The 21,137-nt window shown below is 43.4% G+C and overlaps 1 protein-coding gene across 5 annotated transcripts in view; it reads left to right on the top strand.

Annotated features, from left to right (window-relative positions):
- The first annotated feature begins 3,012 nt into the window (after window positions 1–3,012).
- UNC13B (unc-13 homolog B) overlaps window positions 3,013–21,137 on the top strand; it is a 236,333-nt gene continuing 218,208 nt past the window's right edge. For all 5 annotated transcript variants that reach the window (XM_050762054.1, XM_050762058.1, XM_050762059.1 and 2 more), the window contains exon 1: window positions 3,013–3,100. In XM_050762054.1, coding sequence (XP_050618011.1) covers window positions 3,079–3,100 — 22 coding nt within the window. In that variant the 5' untranslated portion in view covers window positions 3,013–3,078. The remainder of the gene's footprint in view (window positions 3,101–21,137) is intronic.

Below are 21,137 nucleotides of genomic sequence, written 5' to 3'. Positions count from 1 at the left end.
GGGATTACAGGTGCACACCACCACGCCTGGCTAATCTTGAACTTGTGGGGTCAAGTGGTCCACTCGCCTCAGCCTCCCAAAGTGCTGGGATTACAGGCGTGAACCACTGCACTGTGCTTAGCCTCTGGTAACTTTGTAGCTTTTGTACAACATTATACACACCAAGGTCAAATCCTCTTACAGTGCAAGGTCATCTCTGGCACCCAAAGCCAAAGAGGTCATGTCATGCAATAGAGGAAAACAGAGCTTTAGACCTAAGGGAATCTGCCCGGCTGGGCGTGGTGGCTCATGCCTGTAATCCCAGCACTTTGGGAGGCCAAGGTGGGTGGATCACGAGGTCAGGAGATCAGGACCATCCTGGCTAACACAGTGAAACCCCGTCTCTACTACAAATACAAAAAAATTAGCCGGGCATGGTGGCAGGCACCTGTAGTCCCAGCTATTCGGGAGGCTGAGGCAGGAGAATGGGATGAACCCGAGAGGTGGAGCTTGCAGTGAGCCCAGATCGCGCAACTACACTCCAGCCTGGGTGACAGAGGGAGACTCCATCTCAAAAAAAAAAAAAAAAAAAAAAAAAAAATCCGCCCATGACTCTTGAAATCCCACAAAGACAAGAGAACACCCCAAAAGGGGATGAGTGGCACCTTTGTTCTAAATTCTATAAGGAGGTTCAAGTCATTAGAAGCCATGTCACGATTTTTTGGCAATGCAGATGGCAAAGGGTGAAGGAGGTATAGGGTGGAAGAAAAGTAAACAAAAGAACGGTTGAATTTTTTTTTTTTTTTTTTTTAAATTTGAGACAGAGTCTCACACTGTTGCCCAGACTGGAGTGCAGTGGCACGATCTCCACTCACTGCAACCTCCGCCTCCTGGTTCAAGCGATTCTCCTGCCTCAGCCTCCCTAGTAGCTGGGATTACAGGCACCCACCACCATGCCCAGCTAATTTTTTTTTGTATTTTCAGTAGAGACAGGGTTTCACTGTGTTGACCAGGCTGGTGTTGAATTCCTGACCTCATGATCCTTATGAGCCTCAGCCTCCCAAGGTGCTGGGATTACAGGAGTGAGCCACCGTGCCCAGCCTAAGAACAGGTGAATTTTTTTTTTTTTTTTTTTTTTTTTTTTTTTTTTTTTGAGACGGAGTCTTGCTCTGTCGCCCAGGCTGGAGTGCAGTGGCCGGATCTCAGCTCACTGCAAGCTCCGCCTCCCGGGTTCACGCCATTCTCCTGCCTCAGCCTCCGAGTAGCTGGGACTACAGGCGCCCGCCAGCCACCTCGCCCGGCTAGTTTTTTTTTTTTTGTATTTTTTAGTAGAGACGGGGTTTCACCGTGTTAGCCAGGATGGTCTCGATCTTCTGACCTCGTGATCCGCCCGTCTCGGCCTCCCAAAGTGCTGGGATTACAGGCTTGAGCCACCGCGCCCGGCCAGAACAGGTGAATTTTTAAGACCAGGAAGCAAACACAGAAACCAAATACACGGTTTTTTGTTTTTTGTTTCTTTTTTCTTTTGCAGCTGTGAGGTATTTTTGTCAAATTAGAGAGGCTTTGTTACCCATAATTTGGAATTCTCACTTGGATTTGACCAAGTGAGGCAGTGTTGGTCAGTGGGAAAAAGACAAAAACAAAAAAAACCAACAATATGATCACTGAGCACTCTAATGGTAAGGAGAAATTAAGACCAGCTGGTTGTTAATTTTAGCTAAGACAAAATCCCTATTCAGCTACTTATCTAGGAGTGAGTCTCAGGCTGAAAATGGCTCTCTACCATCCTAGAAACAGGAAAAAAAAAAAAACCCTCATCTTTCCTGTTGGGAGTGAGCTCAAACTCCATAAAGGAGTTACCTGCCTTCTTTCATCATGGAAGCAGGAAAATTTGCCTTCCTTGTTGGAAGCAAGTAAAACTCCATAATAATAATAATAATAATAATAATAAAAGGAGCTGTACAACAAAATAAACTTTAGATCTTGACACATTTTGGGAGGTCAGGGATTCTCTGGAGGGGGTGCTCCCAGACCTTAGCAAATTGTCTGTTGGTTTGAGCCATGAAGTTAGCTCATGTTGGTACCAAGCACCGATAGAAGATTTGTCAAAGATCAGAGGTATCTCCACTCAGAATCCCTCCGTGGTAACCATCCTTCATGTCAGGCTTCTGAGCCCAAGCTAAGCCATCATGTCCCCATGATAAACAGCCATGTTGCTCACACAAAGCCTGTTTGGTGGTCTCTTCACACGGTCACGTGAGACACTTCATTCAGTAAATATTTACGGACTGGTTACCATACATTAGGCACTATTCCAGACATTGGACATACAATGATGAGCATGAAAAACGGTCTAGATAAGAACAGGTCTCCAGACATACTTCACACCCACTCAGTTTTGTCTTTTGCCCTAGTTGCTAATTAAAACTTACTTTGCGGTGCAGTGCGACCTCATTAACTTAAAATTACAGCCTGTCAGCTATGAGGGCTAGACCGTAAGAAAGTCCAGTGGAAATCCTTCAATGAAAAGAATCTGTTCTTGGGTGGAAGCCCCGCCCATGCAGGAGGAACAGAGGGCTTCCATTCCCGCCTCACACAGGTGAGGGTCAGCCCCTTGCTCCCTACTGTAAGCCTGATTAGTGGGCGCAGCTGACTTCAGGATCTCAAAAAGAGGAAGGGAACCCCGCCTCCTACGTGCTCGCGGGGTGGGGGCGGGGTCGGTGGACTGGGCGTGAGTTAATTGGCTGGGGGGCGGGGCGCCACGGATTGGCTCTGCCTAGGCGCTCGCGCGGATCGCGGGTGGAATGACGGGAGGGAGTCCCGGCCGCTCCTACCTCCCAGCGATGGCGTCGCGGTGCCGCGCCCAGTCCCCAGCCTGCCAGTCGGTACTCACCGCTACCCGGAGGTCCCTCAGACGGTGAGATTTGGGGCGGGTCCGAGGCAGCGGCGGGACGCTACCTGCGACCTGGACCATGAGGAGCCGCCAGACCCGGAGGGCCGGTAACGGGAGCAGTCGCGGCACCTGCTGAGCGGAAAGAGGGAGCGGCCCGGCGCCGCGGCGCGGCTGGGGCGCGGTAGAGGCTTGCCGGCGCCTCGGCCATGTCACTGCTCTGCGTGCGCGGTGAGTGCGCGGACTGGGGCGGGAGGCGGGGTGTCGGCGTAGAGGTCCCCGCACCCTTCCAGTGGGCGTCCGGTGACCGTCTCTCCCAAACTTTACATCCCGTCCGTGCTTTGGGGGACGATTATGTTGACAATCACTTATAAACGCTTGAGTTCTTTCCACTCTTTCTTGTTTTCCCCCACGTTCCTGCAAGGGAAGATTATTTCCCCATTCTGGTAGCCATGTGACAACGTTGTTGGCCGGCAGGCTCAGATCCTATTAAACAGTGACTGAGGTTCTCTAGTGAGAGTGGACGAGTTAGGAGACCGCGGATGGTTGGTGCCTGTGAATGGTGGGCCGCCTCTCATTCTTTTCCTCCTCCTCCTTGCACCGTAACACTACAGTATGCTTAGTAGCAGGTTCTTTTTATCACACTTTGAATGCGTTAGTGGTACAGCTGTCACATCCCTTCTATTGCTTGTCTTGTGCCTTGCCACTTCCCTGAACACTAACCTGTAGTATAGGCTAAGATGATTATTCTGTTCCACTTGGGAGGATGTGGTGACTGCTTTTGAGGATAAGAGGTATGATTTATTTTTATTTTTATTTTTATTTTAGCTTGCCTCACAGTAACTCAAGGTGAAGGGCCATTATTGCTTTTCCCCTGAGGACACTTGACCCATCTAAGAAGATATCTTAAAGCAAGAGCTTTGGGGTTTAAGATGAGGCATGGTATGCAAACTAAGCTCCATGTGGGTAGAGACTGTTTCTTATTAGTTTTTGTATTCCTAGTGTCTGACGTAGTAGAAGCTTAATGCTGGTTTTGAATGAATGCAAGTACTGTGACTTCAGAGAGATTATCTGATCAGAAAAACACAGGGTTTGGATTAGCCATTTAATTTGATCTCGGGAAATTCAAGTTACAGCCTATCATATCTGATGTGTCTTGATTGTAAATGAGAACATTTATCAACTAGAGCCTTCACTAGAGCCTTTTCCTGGTACCTTTTACTGGATAGAGTTCATATTTCTTTTGGCTCTACAGATTAGAAGCATTGTTGTTGTTTGTGATTTCTCCAGTAACGGTGTTTCCCCCAGCTGCTGGCAAATGGAACTGCTTTGCTCTGTTCTCTTCCACTGTTCTGTTAAATCTGCATTAACCCAAAATGGATTTGGCCATTTCCGGGGATTATGAGACATACAGTTTTTCATGGTTGATTTTTCATTAATGAGAATTTTGCTTTGCTTTTAGTAAGACATTTCTCTCAGCAGCTGGGAATGTATTTATTCCTTTAGATCTCTGCTGCTGAGTAGCAGGATTTGGGAGAGGTTGGGCTTTGCTGTGTCTCTTTGACAGTTTAATTCTCTACTGCCGTGCTGTATTACAGAGCTGGTCCTTATGAAAGACCCTTTAGGCGGGAGCACTTGTAAATCAGAAATTCCTATTTGACTGAATTTAAATTACTACTGGTGTTTTCATTTGTTTTAATAGCAGACAGGTTTCATTGTGTAGAAATTCTGCTATTTAGCTAACTTCTTTCCTTTTTAATGTTACATTAGTGGAGTTTCTTCTATTTTGAATCTGGATAAACAGAGATGAGCAGGTCATTGTCTTTTTGAATAGAGATCCAGAAGATTTTAATTACTGAAACAAACAGGTACCTTATATGCAGATATTCATAATGAATGGCAAGGTATTCATTCTGGGAAAACTTACAGAAATGAATTGAAATACATCTTTCTTTTCATTTCTTTTTCTTTTTTTTTTTTTTTTTTTTTTTGAGACGGAGTCTTGCTCTGTCACCCAGGCTGGAGTGCAGTGGCCGGATCTCAGCTCACTGCAAGCTCCGCCTCCCGGGTTCACACCATTCTCCTGCCTCAGCCTCCCGAGTAGCTGGGACTACAGGCGCCCGCCACCTCGCCCGGCTATTTTTTTGTATTTTTTAGTAGAGACGGGGTTTCGCCGTGTTAGCCGGGATCGTCTCTCGATCTCCTGACCTCGTGATCCGCCCGTCTCAGCCTCCCAAAGTGCTGGGATTACAGGCTTGAGCCACCGCGCCCGGCCCATTTCTTTTTCTTTTTTTGAGACAGAGTCTCACTCTGTCACCCAGGCTGGAGTGCAGGGGCGCGATCTCGGCTCACTGCAACCTCTGCCTCCTGGGTTCAAGCCATTCTCATGGCTAAGCCTCCCGAGCAGCTGGGATTACAGGCATGAACCACCAGGCCCAGCTAATTTTTGTATTTTTTGTAGAGACAGGGTTTCACTGTGTTGGCTAGGCTGGTCTTGAACTCCTGACCTCAAGTGATCCACCTGTCTCGGCCTCCCAAAGTGCTGGGATTAGAGGCATAAGCCACCGCACCCATCACAAAATACATCTTTCTAAAATGACATTCCTTGCATTATATTTTGGCAGTAGGAATGTTATATTCTGAAAGCAGCCTATGTAGTGATATTTATTACAACTCAATTTCAATTTATCTTGGAGTAGAATCAATTAGAAACTTCCTATGCAGTCAGAGTTCAAAAAGTAGTTAACTTGATATAGAAATTGGCAAACTGGTATTGATTTAATCATTCCTAAGCATTTCATTCAGAAGTCAGTTCTTTTGTCTTACCTTTTAATCATGCCTTATTGCCTGCAGGTTTTAAGGCTCTCAATACTCTGACGCCAGCCCTCCTTAAAAAAAATGGCCTTCTATTCTTGCCTATCTGTATGCAGACTTTGCTCTAGCACTAACTCTGTTTATTCCTCTCTGCTCTGTTCTGCACTTGTGCCCCCTGAAATACTCGTTCTGTATTTTCTGCTTATCTAAAATGTATTCTTCCTTTCCCAGCTAACAGTTTACTTTTTTGTTGTTGAAAATTTCTTGAGGTCCCCAGTCCACAGTGATCTCTTTTTCCTTTAAACCCTCAGAGCACTTGTGGTCTGAACAGTGCCACTAATTTGGAAATGAATCATATGCTGCCTGCAACTGGTCTTGTATTGTGGTGCTTATGGTGACCCAGACAAAGGAAGTAACAGCATTGGTCAGATCAGATCTGGAATTTTGTGTTCAGCTGTGGTATTTCCTTCTAAGAGGCATATTGAGAAGCTAGATTATCTTAAGAGGGGAATGATTAGAATAATGAAACACATGGGAACTGAACCATTTGAAGAATATGGGAAATTTAGTTCTAGAAGATTTAAGAGGAAGAGGATCATAATAGTACATGAAGACTTTAAAAAACTGTCTTGTAGAAGTTATATCATCTTTTTTTTGTCATTCCAGAGGACAGAACTGGGACAAGTGTGGATCAGTGGTTAAAAATGACAGGAAATTGGATTTTAGCTTAACATAAGAACAGTTGGGTTGTTCATAACAAATGGAATGGGCTAGTTAGATTTTTTGACACTAAACAGAAATTGAATGAGTGGTAAGAATGTTCTAAAGGGGATATTGACCATTGAGTGGGAGATTTGACTTGAACTTTTTTTTTTTTTTTTTTAATTTTTTGAGACAGAGTCTCGCTCTGTTGCCCAGGCTGGAGTGCAGTGGCATGATCCCAGCTCACTGCAACCTCTGCCTCCCAGGTTCAAGCAATTCTCCTGCCTCAGCTTCTGGGGTAGCTGGGATTACAGGCGCCTGCCACCATGCCCGGCTAATTTTTTGTATTTTTAGTAGAGACGGGGTTTCACCATGTTGGCCAGTCTGGCCTCAAACGCCTGACCTCGTGATCTGCCCCCCTTGGCCTCCCAAAGTGCTGGGATTACAGGCGTGGGCCACTGCAACTGGCCTAGACTTGAATTTTTAAGAAACCACTCTTTTATATAATTCACTTAGTCTTTCTTTAAATATTTCCTTAAGTATAAAGAAATATAAGCCTTTAACATGTTTTGGCACAGCTTTACTTATAACACTGATACTTTTTTTGGGCTTTCATAGGAACCAGTGCCACATGAACAACTCCAATAAACTAAATGAAGGGTTTTGTTTGACTTTTATTGTCTTGGTATTCATGACCAAGTTTCTCCGAGCAAATTATAAAGCATTTTTAGAATCAGATCTTTCCATATTCTTTGGAATTCCCAGTGTTTATAACAGTGCTTAGTTAGATAATTTATGGGGTTTTTCCCCCCAAAAGTAATACATGCAGGCCAGGCGTGGTGGCTCTTACCTGTAATCCTAGCACTTTGGAAGGCTGAGATGGGAGGATCACTTGAGGCCAGGAGTTTGAGAACAGCCTGGCCAACATGGTGAAACCCTGTCTCTACTAAAAATACAAAAATTAGCCAGGTATGCTGGTGCGCACCTGTAATCCTAGCTACTTGGGAGGCTGAGGCGTGAGAATTGCTTGAACCCAGGAGGCAGAGGTTACAGTGAGGCGAGATCACACCACTGCACGCTTTGGGTGACAAAGCAGGACTCTGTATCAAAAAAAAAAAAAAAAAAATGTATATGGTAATACGTTGCTAATTATAGAAAATAAAGAAAATGCAGAAAAGTACAAAAAAAGAAAAATTTTCATGGGCCCACCACCTGCCAATACCATTGCTAACTTTTTATAATTTATTTTTTTTTTAAAGATGGGATCTCACTATGTTGCCTAGGCTGGATTTGAACTCTTGGGCTCAAGTGACTCTTGTCCGCATCACAAGTAACTGGGACTACAAGGAACATAACACCACACCCAACTATTGTTAACTTTTTAATTCATTGTTTTCATTTTGTTTTTATTATAAGGTGATAAATATGCAGATAAGAAGTTGAAACAGTTTAGAGTGTGAAGTAGAAGGAAAAGTTCTCCTGTCCCCATTCTGTATTCTTACTTCCCAGAGCTAACTACCGTTTTTCTCTTTATCCTTTTTTTTTTTTTTTTTTTTTTTTTTGAGACGGAGTCTGTCGCCCGGGCTGGAGTGCAGTGGCCGGATCTCAGCTCACTGCAAGCTCCGCCTCCCGGGTTTACGCCATTCTCCTGCCTCAGCCTCCCGAATAGCTGGGACTACAGGCGCCCGCCACCTCACCCGGCTAGTTTTTTGTATTTTTTTTAGTAGAGATGGGGTTTCACCGTGTTAGCCAGGATGGTCTTGATCTCCTGACCTCGTGATACGCCCACCTCGGCCTCCCAGAGTGCTGGGATTACAGGCTTGAGCCACCGCGCCCGGCCCTTCTGGAAATTTTCATTACAGATGAGTATATAGGTTCTGCAGTTGAATGTGTACAGCGTTCTTCAGCTTTTTTTTTTTTTTTTAACCTCAATGGTGTATTTTCCTGTCAGATCACATGAGTCTATACCCAGCTTGTCCAACCTGTGGCACGTGGGCTGCATGTGGCCCAAGACGGCTTTGAATGTGGCCCCACACAAATTTGTAAACTTTCTTAAAACATTATGAGATTTGTCAGCTATCATTAGTGTTAGTGTATTATTTTTTTTTTTGAATTTTTATTTTTTGAGACAGTCTCACTCTGTTGCCCAGGCTGGAGTGCAGTGGCGTGATCTCAGCTCACCGCAACCTCTGCCTCCTGCCTCCTGGGTTCAAGCGATTCTCCTGCCTCAGCCTCCTGAGTAGCTGGGATTACAGGCGCCCATCACCACGCCCAGCTAATTGTTTGTATTTTTAGTAGAGACGGGGATTCACCATGTTAGCCAGGATGGTCTCAGCCTCCTGACCTCATGATCCACCTGCTTCGGCCTTGCAAAGTGCTGAGATTACAGGCGTGAGCCACGGTGCCTGGCCAGTGTTAGTGTATTTTATGCATGGCCCAAGATAATTATTCTTCTTCCCATGTGGCCCAGGGAAGCCAAAAGGTTGGACACCCTGGTCTATACCATTCTTTTGAGTGGCTGCAGAGTATTCTGTTATATAAGCATACATAATTTAAACAGTTTTATATTGATGATATTCAGGATGTTTTTCTTTTCACCATTACAAACAGTGCTACAATGAACATCTTTGTAGATTTTTTTTTTTTTTTTTTTTTGAAATGGAGTCTCACACTGTCGCTCAGGGTGGCATGCAGTGGCGCCATCTCCACTCGCTGCAACCTCCACATTCTGGATTCAAGCAATTCTGCTGCCTCAGCCTTCTGAGTAGCTGGGATTACAGGCACCTGCCACCATGCCTGGCTAATTTTTTTTTTTTTTTTTTTTTTTGTATTTTTAGTAGAGAAGGGGTTTCACTAGGTTGGCCAGGCTGGTGTTGAACTCCTGACCTTGTGATATGCCCTCCTCAGCCTCCCAAAGTGCTGGGATTACAGGTGTGAGTCACCACGCCCAGCCTGTAGATGGGTTTTAAACATTTGTTTTTGTTTTTGAGACAGGGTCTTGCACTGTCACCTAGGCTGGAGTACAGCAGTACAATCATGGCTCACTGCATCCTCAAACTCCTGGGCTCAATCTATCCTCCCATCTCAGCCTCCTGAGTAGCTGGGACTACAAGTGCATGCCACCATGCCTGACTAATTTTTCTGCTTTTTGTAGGATGGAATTTCCCTATTTTGCCCAGGCTGGTCTTGAACTTCTGCACTCAAGTGATCTGCTCACCTCGGCCTCCCAAAATGCTAGGATTACAGGTGTGAGCCACTGCACCTGACCTTTTTTTTTTATTATTAATTTTTCTCTTTCCAACTTTTTTATTTTAAGTTCAAAGGGTGCATATGCAGGTTTGTTACATGGGTAAATTGCATTGTGCCATATTGCAGGGGTTTGATATGCAGATAATTTTGTCACCCAGTGATCAGCATAATACCCAAATAGGTAGTTTTCAGTCCTTACTCTCCTCCCACTGCATAGATAGTTTTTGATATATGTTTGGAGATCTCCAGTTAGCTTTCCACCTGGACTTTGTGTGTGATTTGCTCGTTGTTGTTTTCTTTGGCATATAATTATACTCAGTTGAACCAGATGCCTCCGTGTCTCAGATCAACATCCTCTATTAAAGGCAGATCCTTCATCAACAGGTAATATTTTTCTATGCCTATTGAAACGACCAAAGACTCTGCTCTTGTAAGTAAGTTTGACCTGTGATTTCCATGTACTTTTCTTTCTTATTTGTATTTTATTTTCCATATGAACATGTATTACTTGCTTTTTTTTTTTTTTTTTTGATACACGGTCTCGCTCTGTTGCCCAGGCTGGAGTGCAGTGGCGGTGCAGCCTTGACCTCCCTGGGCTCAGGTGATGCTCTCACCTTAGACCCCTGAGTAGCTAGAACTACAGGCTTTCTTGTAGAGACAGGGTTTTGCTATATTTCCCAGGGTGGTCTTGAACTCCTGGGCTCAAGCAATCTGCCTGTCTCAGCCTCCCAAAGTGTTGGGATTAACAGGTGTGAGCCACTGTGCCCGACTGCATTTTTAAAACAGAACAAAACAATGTCACTGGTGATGGTAACAGGACCAAGTTGATTTATATTGTGATTTGCCCTTTAAAAAACTCGTTACTGCACAGGTGAGGTGGCTCATACCTGTAATTCCAGTACTTTGGGAGGCTGAGTCAAGAGAATCACTTCCGTCCAGGAGTTTGAGACCAGCCTGGGCAACATAACAAGACCCCATTCCTACCAAAAAAATATTCAAAAATTAGCTGTACGTGTTGATGCATGCCAGTAGTCTCAGCTACTTGGGAGGCGAGGCAGGAGGATGACTTGAGTCCAAGAGGTAAGGGTGTAGTGAGCCACGTTCATGCCACTGCACTCTATCCTGGGTGACAGAGCCATCTCAAAAAAAAAGTTCATGGCTTATCATTAATCATCCATCTAACTAGACACGTTGATTGTGCATTGATTCTACTCTAGGGAGAGTCCAAAAATATATTTCGGTTTACAGCCATTGTGGAAAGTAGGAATGGTAATGATATTAGAGTTTGCAGACATAAGGATAGGTTGGTCAGATACTTCTCATCTCCTTCCCCACGCGCCACCTGCCTCTGAATGTTATTGTCATCTGCCTCAGCTAACTCCTTTTTGCTGGGCTTCCATCGATCATGGTTCTAGTAGTCCCTGCCCTTAGAGCAGAGTTGTGGCTGTGTTCCCTTCACTTAGGGCCTCAGGAAGTTGACTATGCTTTGTGTGAGCCAGGCAGTGATGGGGGAAAGGAGCAATTTCCTCTGCTATGCTATTGTTATAAACTGTTCTGTTCCTTATAAGTAGTGTATTCTGTAATTTAGTTTCTAAAAGTGCGGTTTCTAATAGTTGGGCTCTTTAGGCCAATAAGCTTAATTTGTATCCTATTTACCTGTGCTGTGTATTTCAGACTTTAATGAGTTTGTTTAAAGTTTGGGCTGTGTATCATTAGTAAATATTTGTTGAATACTTTCTCTGTGCATGTTTATGACACAAATCTGTATTGTAGATAAGAGGCCATGGAATCTAGATAGGTTTTAAAATGTCTGTTATACAGTGTTCTTATATAAACTGAAAGAATCCATTAGGATTATTAGGTATGATTGGGAATAAGCAGGATAAATTAAGTTCTTCCTTGAGTAGGGAAATAACTGCACTGTCTTGTTCTAACATTTATTTTCACATTGTTATTATTATTATTACTGTTTTTTTGTTTTGTTTTGTTTTTGAGATAGAGTCTCGTTCTGTTGCCCAGGCTGGAGTGCAGTGGTGCAATCTCAGCTCACTTGCAACCTCTGCCTCCCAGGTTCAAGCGATTCTCCTGCCTCAGTCTCCTGAGTAGCTGGGACTACAGGCATCCACCTCCACTCCTGGCTAATTTTTGTATTTTTAGTAGAGACGGGGTTTCACCATGTTGGCCAGGCTGGTCTCTAACTCCTGACCTCAAGTGATCTGCCCACCTCGGCCTCCCAAAGTGTTGGGATTACAGGTGTGAGCCACCATGCCCAGCCTTATTATTAGTTTTTTTTTTTTTTTTTTTGAGACGGAGTCCTGGCTCTGTTGCCCAGGCTGGAGTGCAGTGGCCGGATCTCAGCTCACTGCAAGCCCTGCCTCCCGAGTTCACGCCATTCTCCTGCCTCAGCCTCCCGAGTAGCTGGGAGTACAGGCGCCCGCCACCTCGCCCGGCTAATTTTTTTTGTATTTTAGTAGAGACGGGGTTTCACCATGTTAGCCAGGATGGTCTCGATCTCCTGACCTCTTGATCCGCCCGTCTCGGCCTCCCAAAGTGCTGGGATTACAGGCTTGAGCCACTGCGCCCGGCCCTATTATTAGTTTTTTGAAACTGGATCTTGCTTTGTTGCCCAGGCTGGAGTACAATGGTGCAAACATGGCTCTCTGCAGCCTCAACCTCCTGGGATCAAGTGGTATGCTCATTTCAGCCTTCTGAGTACCTGGGACTATAGGCATGAACTACCATGCTTGGCTAATTTAAAAAAAAAATTTTTTTTTTTTTAGAGATGGGTTCTTGCTATGTTGCCCAGGCTGGTCTTGAACTCTTGGGCTCAAGCAATCCTTCTGCCTCAGCCTCCTAAAATGCTGGGATTATAATCATGAGCCACCATCTTTAGCATTTAAAGTAAGAGTTTTTGAGTTTGGGGAGTATTCTATATATACCTTCTTTTTTTTTTGAGAGAGGGTCTCATTCTGTTGCTCAGGCTGGAGTGCCATGGTGCTAATCAGGGCTCACTGCAGCCTCAATCTTGCTGCGCTCAGCTGATTCTTCCACCTCAGTCTCCTGAGTAGCTGGGACTGTATGCTTGTGCCACCACGCCTGGCTAATTTTTGTAGTTTTTGTAGAGACAGGGTTTTGTCACTTTACCCAGGTTAATCTTGAACCTGTAAGGTCAAGTGGTCTGCCCGCCTCAGCCTCCCAAAGTGCTGGGTTTACAGGCATGAACCACCGTGCCTGGCTCCTTTTTTTTGAGATGGAGTCTCATTCTTTTACCCAGGCTGGAGTGCAGTGGCTCAATCTTGGCCTACTGTACCCTCCATCTCCCAGGTTCAAGAGATTCGCCTGCTTCAGCCTCCCGAGTAGCTGGGATTACAGGCACCCACCACCATGCCCAGCTAATTTTTGTATTTTCAGTAGAGACAGGGTTTCACCATGTTGGCCAGGCTGGTCTCAAACTCCTGACCTCAGGTGATCCACCCACCTCACCCTCCCAAAGTGCTGGGATTACAGGTGTGAGCCACCATGCCTGGTCTCAAGTATAGTTTTTTAAAGAAAGAAGTCTCACTCTGTTGACCGGACTGGAGTGCAGTGATGTGATCATAGCTCACTGTATCCTCAAACTCCTCAACTCAAGAGATCCTCCTGTTTCAGTCTCCCAAGTAGTTGGGACTACAAGCATGTGCCCTCACACCTGGCTAATTTTTGGAAAGTTTTTTGTAGGGATGGGTCTCCCTATGTTGCCCACGCTGGTATCAAACTCTTGGCTTCAAGCATTCCTTCTCTCCAGGACTCCCAAAGTTCTGAGGTGACACACATGAGCCACTGTTCCCCACCCCAGGCTAGTTTATTTTGATTAACATGTTTGTCAGATTCTGCCACTTGATGTGTGTGGCAGGTAGTTCATTGATTTTCGTTGCTATGTAGTATCTTGTTAGATGAATACACCATTATTTATTTAATGTATTTCTAATCTCATGACAGTGTAGATTAGATTATGTAGGGGAGAAATTGTAGGCACTTGAATTATAGCAGGAGTGATTTAGATTACATAGAAATTAAAATTTCTTGATGAAATTTGAACTGCCACAGAAAAACTGTGAAATTTATTTTTCTAGGGCTCTTCAAAAATAAGCCCTATTTCCTTCATTTAAAATTTTATTTATTAATTTTTTTTTGTAGAGATGGGATCTCACTACGCTGTCCAGGCAGTTCTCAAACTCCTGGGCTCAAGGCCTCTTCCTGCCTCTGCTTCCCAAAGTGCTGGGATTACAGGTGTGAGCTACCATGCCTGGCCCCTTTGTTTTTTTTTCTTTTAATTGATATGTCATAGATGTACGTATTTTGGAGATATATGTCATATTTAGATAAATTCATATAATGTGTAATGATCAATTCAGGGCAATTAGGATATCTGTCACCTCAAGCATCTTTCATACTGGGAACACTGAAATTCTCTTCTGGCTATTTGGAAATGTACGATAGATTTTCATTAACTATAATCATCCTACTGAACTATCGAATACTAGATCTTATTCCATTTATCCAACTGTATTTTTGTAATCTTTAATCAACCTTTCTTAATCCTCCTTCTCCTGTTTCCTTTCGTATACTAAGGTGTAAGTGCTCTGGATGAGGAAGGTTAGATAAGCAGCTTTGCATTTCCTGTTTTGTTGCAGTCTTTTCTTTGATTATTGGGAAATGGAATAAAAATGTAAGCATATGGTTAAAATGTGTTCAGCTTTGTAAAGTATATTAAAATAATTCTTTCGTTATCTTTAGTAAAAATGAAATGTACTTTCTCAAGTGTGATGTCCAGAAATAATTATCCACTGGGTGTGTGAGAAAGGCCAATAGAATCAAAGGAAAAAGAATCATGAAGTCTTTTTTTTTTGTGCTGATGAATCCTGCAGTGATAAAATATGTGGTAACAATGTGACAAGAGGAAGTTTGTGCTAAGGTGTATTTGTGTGAACTACTTTTATCCTATAAATAGGGAGAAGCAATTCTTAGTCATTAGGAATATAGGTTTCCAGAAAGAAGAGTGTTGCTTTCCTGTTGCTGCTCGGTTCTCTCTTTTGTCATAGTAAGTACTTCTTTAGAGCTGTAGAAGACAGGCCTGTGGACTGTGTTGGGCTGTTAATTTTCTCTTGCAACTGTTTGCTTTATTGATTTCTATAGCGTTTCATTGTAAATGATGTTGAGAAGAGGTTAGAGGGCAGGGAGGGAGATCTGCCTAGCAACCAAGAAGGGGCTGGCAGTTGGACAGTGGGAAGATAATTGCTTTTATATAATTAGAGTTAGGGCAAAGATGATTCAAAAGGCTAGATTACTTACATGAGCCAAATTAGTTATGAAGCAAATTTTAGAGACTTTGTCTGCAAAAGGATAGAGGAAATCTCCTTGTCAAGGAAAGGAGGGTAAATGATAGATATAAACCTGTATGTCTACTTCACTTTAGCCCTCCATTCCCACAATTATACCAGAGAGCATGTCATTCTTTGGAATGGTGCTCTCCTTTTGTAATCTTAATCTTCAGAATCTATCTTTTTTCTTGAGACAGAGTCTCACTTTATAGCTCAGGCTGGAGTGTGGTGGCGCGATCTCGGCTCACTGCAACCTCCACCTCCCTGGTTCAAGCGATTCTCGTGCCTCAGCCTCCCAAGTAGTTGGGATTACAGGCACTCACCATCATGCCCAGCTAATTTTTTTATTTTTGGTAGAGATGGGGTTTCGCCATGTTGCCCAGGCTGGTCTCAAACTCTTGAGCTCAGGTGATCCGCCCGCCTCAGCCTCCCAAAGTGTTAGGATTACAGGCATGAGCCACTGCGCCTGGCCAGAATCTATCTGATCGTATTCTTTTACAGCTTTTACTCTTGCTGTGCTTTAACCACTGTGATATAAGCTAGATGTTAAAAGCTTTGGTTTTAGACAGACAGGGCTTGGTGAATATATCAGCTCCAATACTATGAGTTGTCTGCCTTTCCATATGTTACTTCATCTCATTGACCCTTAATTTCCACATCTTTAAAATTCATATATTTGTTAGGGTAATAGTACCAGTGATGGTGAAAATACCTATAGCAAAGTATTGCTGACATAATTGTTGTGAAAGTGATTAGCACTGTCCCAGACATAGAAGACATAGAATGAGTGCTTATTTTAATATAAAACAGTATTAATATTTTCATCCAGCTTTATGATATCTATTCATCTAAGACAGGGAGCTGAAAGTCTTCCTAGATCTCTCTCTCTCTCTTTTTTTGAGACAGGATCTCACCTTTTTTTGAGACATTCTCACTCTGTTTCCCAAACTGGAGTGTAGTGATTTGATCACAGCTCACTGCAGCCTCAACTTCCAGGGCTCAGGTGATTCTCCTACCTTAGCTTCCTGAGTACCTGGGACTACAGGTATGTGCCACTACATTCAGCTAATTTTTTTTTTTTTTTTTTTTGGGCAGGGTCTCCCTCTGTCCCCCAGGCTGTAGTGCCCAGGCTGTAGTGCAGTGGTGCGATCTTGGCTCACTGCAACTTCTGCCTCCCGGGTTCAAGCGATTCTTTTGCCTCAGCCTCCCAAATAACTGGGACTACAGGTGTGTGCCACCATGCTTGGCTAATTTCTTGTATTTTTAGTAGAGATGGGGTTTCGCCATGTTGGCCAGGCTGGTTTTGAACTCCTGACCTCAGGTGATCCACACGCCTCAGCCTCCCAAAGTGCTGGGATTATAGGCATGAGCCACCGTGCCCCACCATTTTTGTAGAGACAAGGTTTTGCCATGTGGCTGAGGCTTGTCTCGAACTCCTGGGACTCAAGCAATCTGTCTGCTTCAGCCTCTCAAAGTGCTGGGATTACAGGCATGAGCGCCTGTGTCCAGCCTAGACTTCTCAACTGAGGAAGAAAATACAAAGAGGGAGGAAAGTTGGGTTCAGTTGAGTTTATGGGATCTGTGAGATAAGTTGCATGTGAGATATATTGAATTGAATGTATCAGTCTCATTGCAGATGATCCTTGAAAATGGTACCCCTTACTGGGCGCGGTGGCTCACGCCTGTAATCCCAGCTCTCAGGGAGGCAGAGGCGGGAGGATAGCTTGAGCCCAGGAGTTCGAGACCTGCCTGGGTAATATAGCAAGACCCCGTTCTCCACAAAAAGGAAAAAAAACAAAAGACAAAAATAAAAAAAAAGAAAATGGTACCCCAAATGTAGGTTTGTAGGTTGGTAGAGAAATCTGTTAGAGATAAATATTTGGAAGTTGCAGGTATTTGGTAATAAAGACATTAGCTTGAATTAAAATGCTTATGGAGGGTCAGAAAGGAGAAAAAGGGGCTGATGGTCCAGCCGAGGAACTCCAGTGTATAGGAATGGGCAGAAGAGGAGTTGACAGATGTGGTCAGAACTGCAGAAAAATGGAGAATGTTGTGTTAGGGTCTGTAGCCTAGAGTAGAGGGAGTTTCAAGAAGGAATGATCAGATGATAGAGGTGAAGGAGACTCGATGAGAATTAGGAAAAATGAAGAGATCATTGGATTTGAAAACAAGAACAGTTTCATTCGGGTAATGTGAGGGCAGGCAGTGTATTATAGTAGTTGATGAGTATTTGGGCAGTAAAGAAGGGGAATGAGCAAGTGTAGGCTACACATTCAGAAGTTCTGTAGCGAAGAGAAGGGTTAAGAGTAGGCTTATAGGCCAGGCGTGGTGGCTAACACCTGTAATCTCCCAGCACTTTGGGAGGCCAAGGCGGGTGGATCACTTGAGGTCAAGAGTTACAGGCCAGCCTGGCCAACATGGTGAAATCCCGTCTCTACTAAAAATAAAAAAAAAAAAAAAAAAAAAAAAATTAGCCAGGCATTGTGGTGCATGCCTATAATCCCAGCTATTTGGGAGGCCAAGGCAGGAGAATTGCTTGAACCCAGAAAGCAGAGGTTGCAGTGAGCCAAGATCACACCATTGCACTCCAACCTGGGTGACAGACAAAGTAAGACTCCGTCTCAAAAAAAAAAAAAAAAAAAAAAAAAAAAAGAGTAGTCTTAAGAAGAAATTTGAGTATTTGTAGCTTGAAGGGAAGGAGTGTGTAAGAAGGGGAAAGTCAAGATGGGGAAGGAAGAGATAACTGATTTCTTTGTAAAGTAGGATGCAAAATTATCAGCTGGTAGTGAGGTGGTGGGGATGATTTAGAGAGCTTCAGGAAAGTGCAAAGGTTTCATTCATTTATTCTTTCAACAACTATTGGGCCGGGTGTGGTGGCTCACATCTGTAATCCCAGCACTTTGGGAGGCTGAGGCGGGTAGGGGCAGATCACTTGAAGTTAGGAGTTTGAGAAGAGCGTGGCTAACGTGGCAAAACCCTGTCTCTACTAAAAATATAAAAATTAGCTGGGCGTGGTGGTGGGCACCTATAATCCCAGCTACTCAGGACTCTGAGGCATGAGAATTGCTTGAACCCAGGAGGCAGAGGTTGCAGTGAGCTGAAATCGCATCACTGCACTCCAGCCTGGGAGACAGAGCAAGACTGTGTCTCAAACAAACAAACCAACAAACAAAAACAAAAAAAACCCCACAATTGTGCTAGTCACTTGGGAGGAATAGTGAGGAAAAAACCCCTTTCCCTCTTGGAAGTTTATATAGACTAGTAGGACTACGGAGGAGTTAGACATTAAACAAGGAAGAATCATACAAATTAATATAAAATTGTGAGTAGGAAAAAGTACAACTGATTTGTGCTATAAATGAGAGTACATGTTGTTATGAGAACATGTGTTAAGGAAAGTTACCTACACAGATCAGAGAGGTCCTCCAAATGAAGTGAAGATTGAACTGAGATCTAGAAGAAGAGAACACTATCGAGAAAAGGAGAAGAATATTCTAGGCAGAGGAAATAGTTTGTGCAAAGGCCTTGCAGTGGGAGAAGGATCTGAGAGAAGGCAAGTATAACTGATATTCCAAGAGAAAGGGAAAACGTGGATTAAGATGAAGCTGGGGCTCCTGATCTCAGGTGATCCACCCGCCTCGGCCTCCCAAAGTGCTAGAATTACAGCTGTGAGCCACAGTGCAGCCTGGCCAACATGGCGAAACTCTCCGTCTCTAGTAAAAATAAAAAAATAAAAATAGCCGGACATGGTGGTGGGTGCCTATAATCCCAGCTACTCGGGATCCTGCTGAGACAGGAGAATCTCTTGAACCCAGGGGGCGGAGGTTTCAGTGAGCCAAGATTGCGCCATCTCACTCCAGCCTGGGTGAAAGAGTGAAACTCCGTCTCAAAAACAAAACAAAAAAAAACAACAAAAAAACAAAACTATAGGGCCTTGTAGGCAACATAAGGTGGAAAGTTAGCGGGAATAAGACCAAGGAAGGGGCAGAAGTATAGAAGTTTATAAACTGAAAGCACTGGGTTTGTACTTAGATTTGTTTGAATTCTTTTTCTACCAGTGAAAGCTTTTGGCAAGCCTCTTGACTACCAAGCCACAATTTTAAAATGGAAGTGTTAATATCTGCCCCATGTACCTTCATAAAGTTGATGATAATTAAACTCTAAGATCATGTGTTTGAAATTCTATTGTATAGTAACTTTTACTCTCAGTCCTTTTTATCTCTTGTTTGTAGAGACTTAACTGTTTTGAAACTTATAAACAAACAGGATGTGATCACTTCCATAAACATTTATTGAGCACTTAACTATGGGTGAGGCATTGAACTAGTCACCCTGGGTATATAAAAATGAGTAAGAAGTGGGCCTTGCCCTCAAGAAATTGAGGGCAAAGAAGGGGTGACAACCATGTGTACAACTAAGCATGATACAAGACACAAATGGATAATTTCTAAAACAGAAAAATATAATGGATTATAGAAATTTCAACTGAGGGACAGGGAAGAACTGTAGAAAAAGTCAAGTTTTCCATTATGATGTCACTCATTAATTGGGATAGGAAGCATAGAAAGAAAGAATAACAGCTTCTGGGGAGATGTTTTGGGTATTGGATGTGTTGAATTTGAAGAGTTGGCAGTCCTTGTGTTAAGGTTGGAAACATGACTCGGGAGATCAGGGTTAGAGTAGATTTGGTCTGTTCTTTGTGGATCTGTTGTGTGGAGGCATGGTGACAGGATAAACATATACTCAGCATCATCATTATAATAAACTCCATTTCCTCCACTATATGATGCCATGGATTGTAAGAGACATCATTCTTTTATATCATTTAAAAAATACTATTGCTGGGCACAGTGGCTCATGCCTGTAATCTCAGCACTACTGGGAGGCCAAGACAGGTAGATCACTTGAGTCCAGGGGTTCAAGACCAGTCTGGGCAAAATGGCAAAACCCTGTCTCTACAAAAATTAGTCAGGCATGGTGGCACATGCCTGTAGTCCCTAATACTTGGGAGGCTGAGGTGGGAGGATTGCTTAACCCGGGACGCAGAGGTTGCAGTGAGCTGAGATCCACCACTGCACTCCAGTCTGGAGGACAGAGCAAGACCCTGTTTCAAAACAAACAAACAAACAAAAAATATATATATATACACACACACACACATATATATATACACACACACACACACACACAGTTGATTGCTCTATGACATGTCATTGATTGTAAGATTCATTTCAATTTCAGATTGGTTAAATATGAGAAAATAGGCCAGATGTAATGGCTCACACATGTAATCCCAGCACTTTGGGAGGCTGAGGCGTGTGGATCACTTGAGGTTAGGAGTTTGAGACCAGCATGGCCAACATGGTGAAACCCTGTCTCTACTAAAAATACTAAAATTAACTGGGTGTGGTGGTGCATGCCTGGATTCCCAACTACTCTGAAGGCTGAGACAGAATTGCTTGACCACGGGAGGCAGAGGTTGCAGTGAACTAAGATTGCATCACTGCACTCCAGCCTGGGTGTCAGAGTGAGACTATCTCCAAAAAAAAAAAAAAAAAAAAAAAAAAAAAAAAAAAGACAATGTCTCACCATCTTAGAATCAATGAAATACTGAAGCTAACATTTGAGTCTTTACTCTTTGCCAAGCTTTTGCTAATAAGCAGGTAAGGATTAATCATTTAATTCTTGTAATAACCTTGTTATCCTCATTTTATAAATGAGGGCACTGGCCTACCGAAGTTTGTCCTTTTACATACTGAAAAGGTGAATTTACTTTTTTTGCTTTACTCTTAACTGTACAATACCAAATTAATTATACAGGGTAGTGCTTTGGAACATGAATAAAATCTTTTTTTTTTTAAATAAAAGTATTTAGGGAAAGATGGCTATTATGCATTGTTGGCTGTGAATCAGAGTCCCACTATAGCTGTGGTTTCTGTTTGCTTAGGATATGTTCATGGACAGCATTATAGCAGGTGTTTCATAGACTGGAGAGTTCATTATGGCTCTAGTTTAATATTTAAAAAAAATAAATAAAGGGAGTTTAATAAAGTCCCTTTTTTTTCTTGGGAGGGAGTGTGATATAATGGAAAATTTGGGATTCCAGAGAAGTCTGTTTTGAATCTCACTAGGTAGTGACTAAA

The sequence above is a fragment of the Macaca thibetana genome, chromosome 15 (assembly GCF_024542745.1).
Source record: "Macaca thibetana thibetana isolate TM-01 chromosome 15, ASM2454274v1, whole genome shotgun sequence".
Lineage (NCBI taxonomy): Eukaryota > Metazoa > Chordata > Mammalia > Primates > Cercopithecidae > Macaca > Macaca thibetana.
The sequence above is the reverse complement of the archived record's forward strand: the minus strand, read 5'-3'. Positions and strand labels throughout refer to the sequence as shown.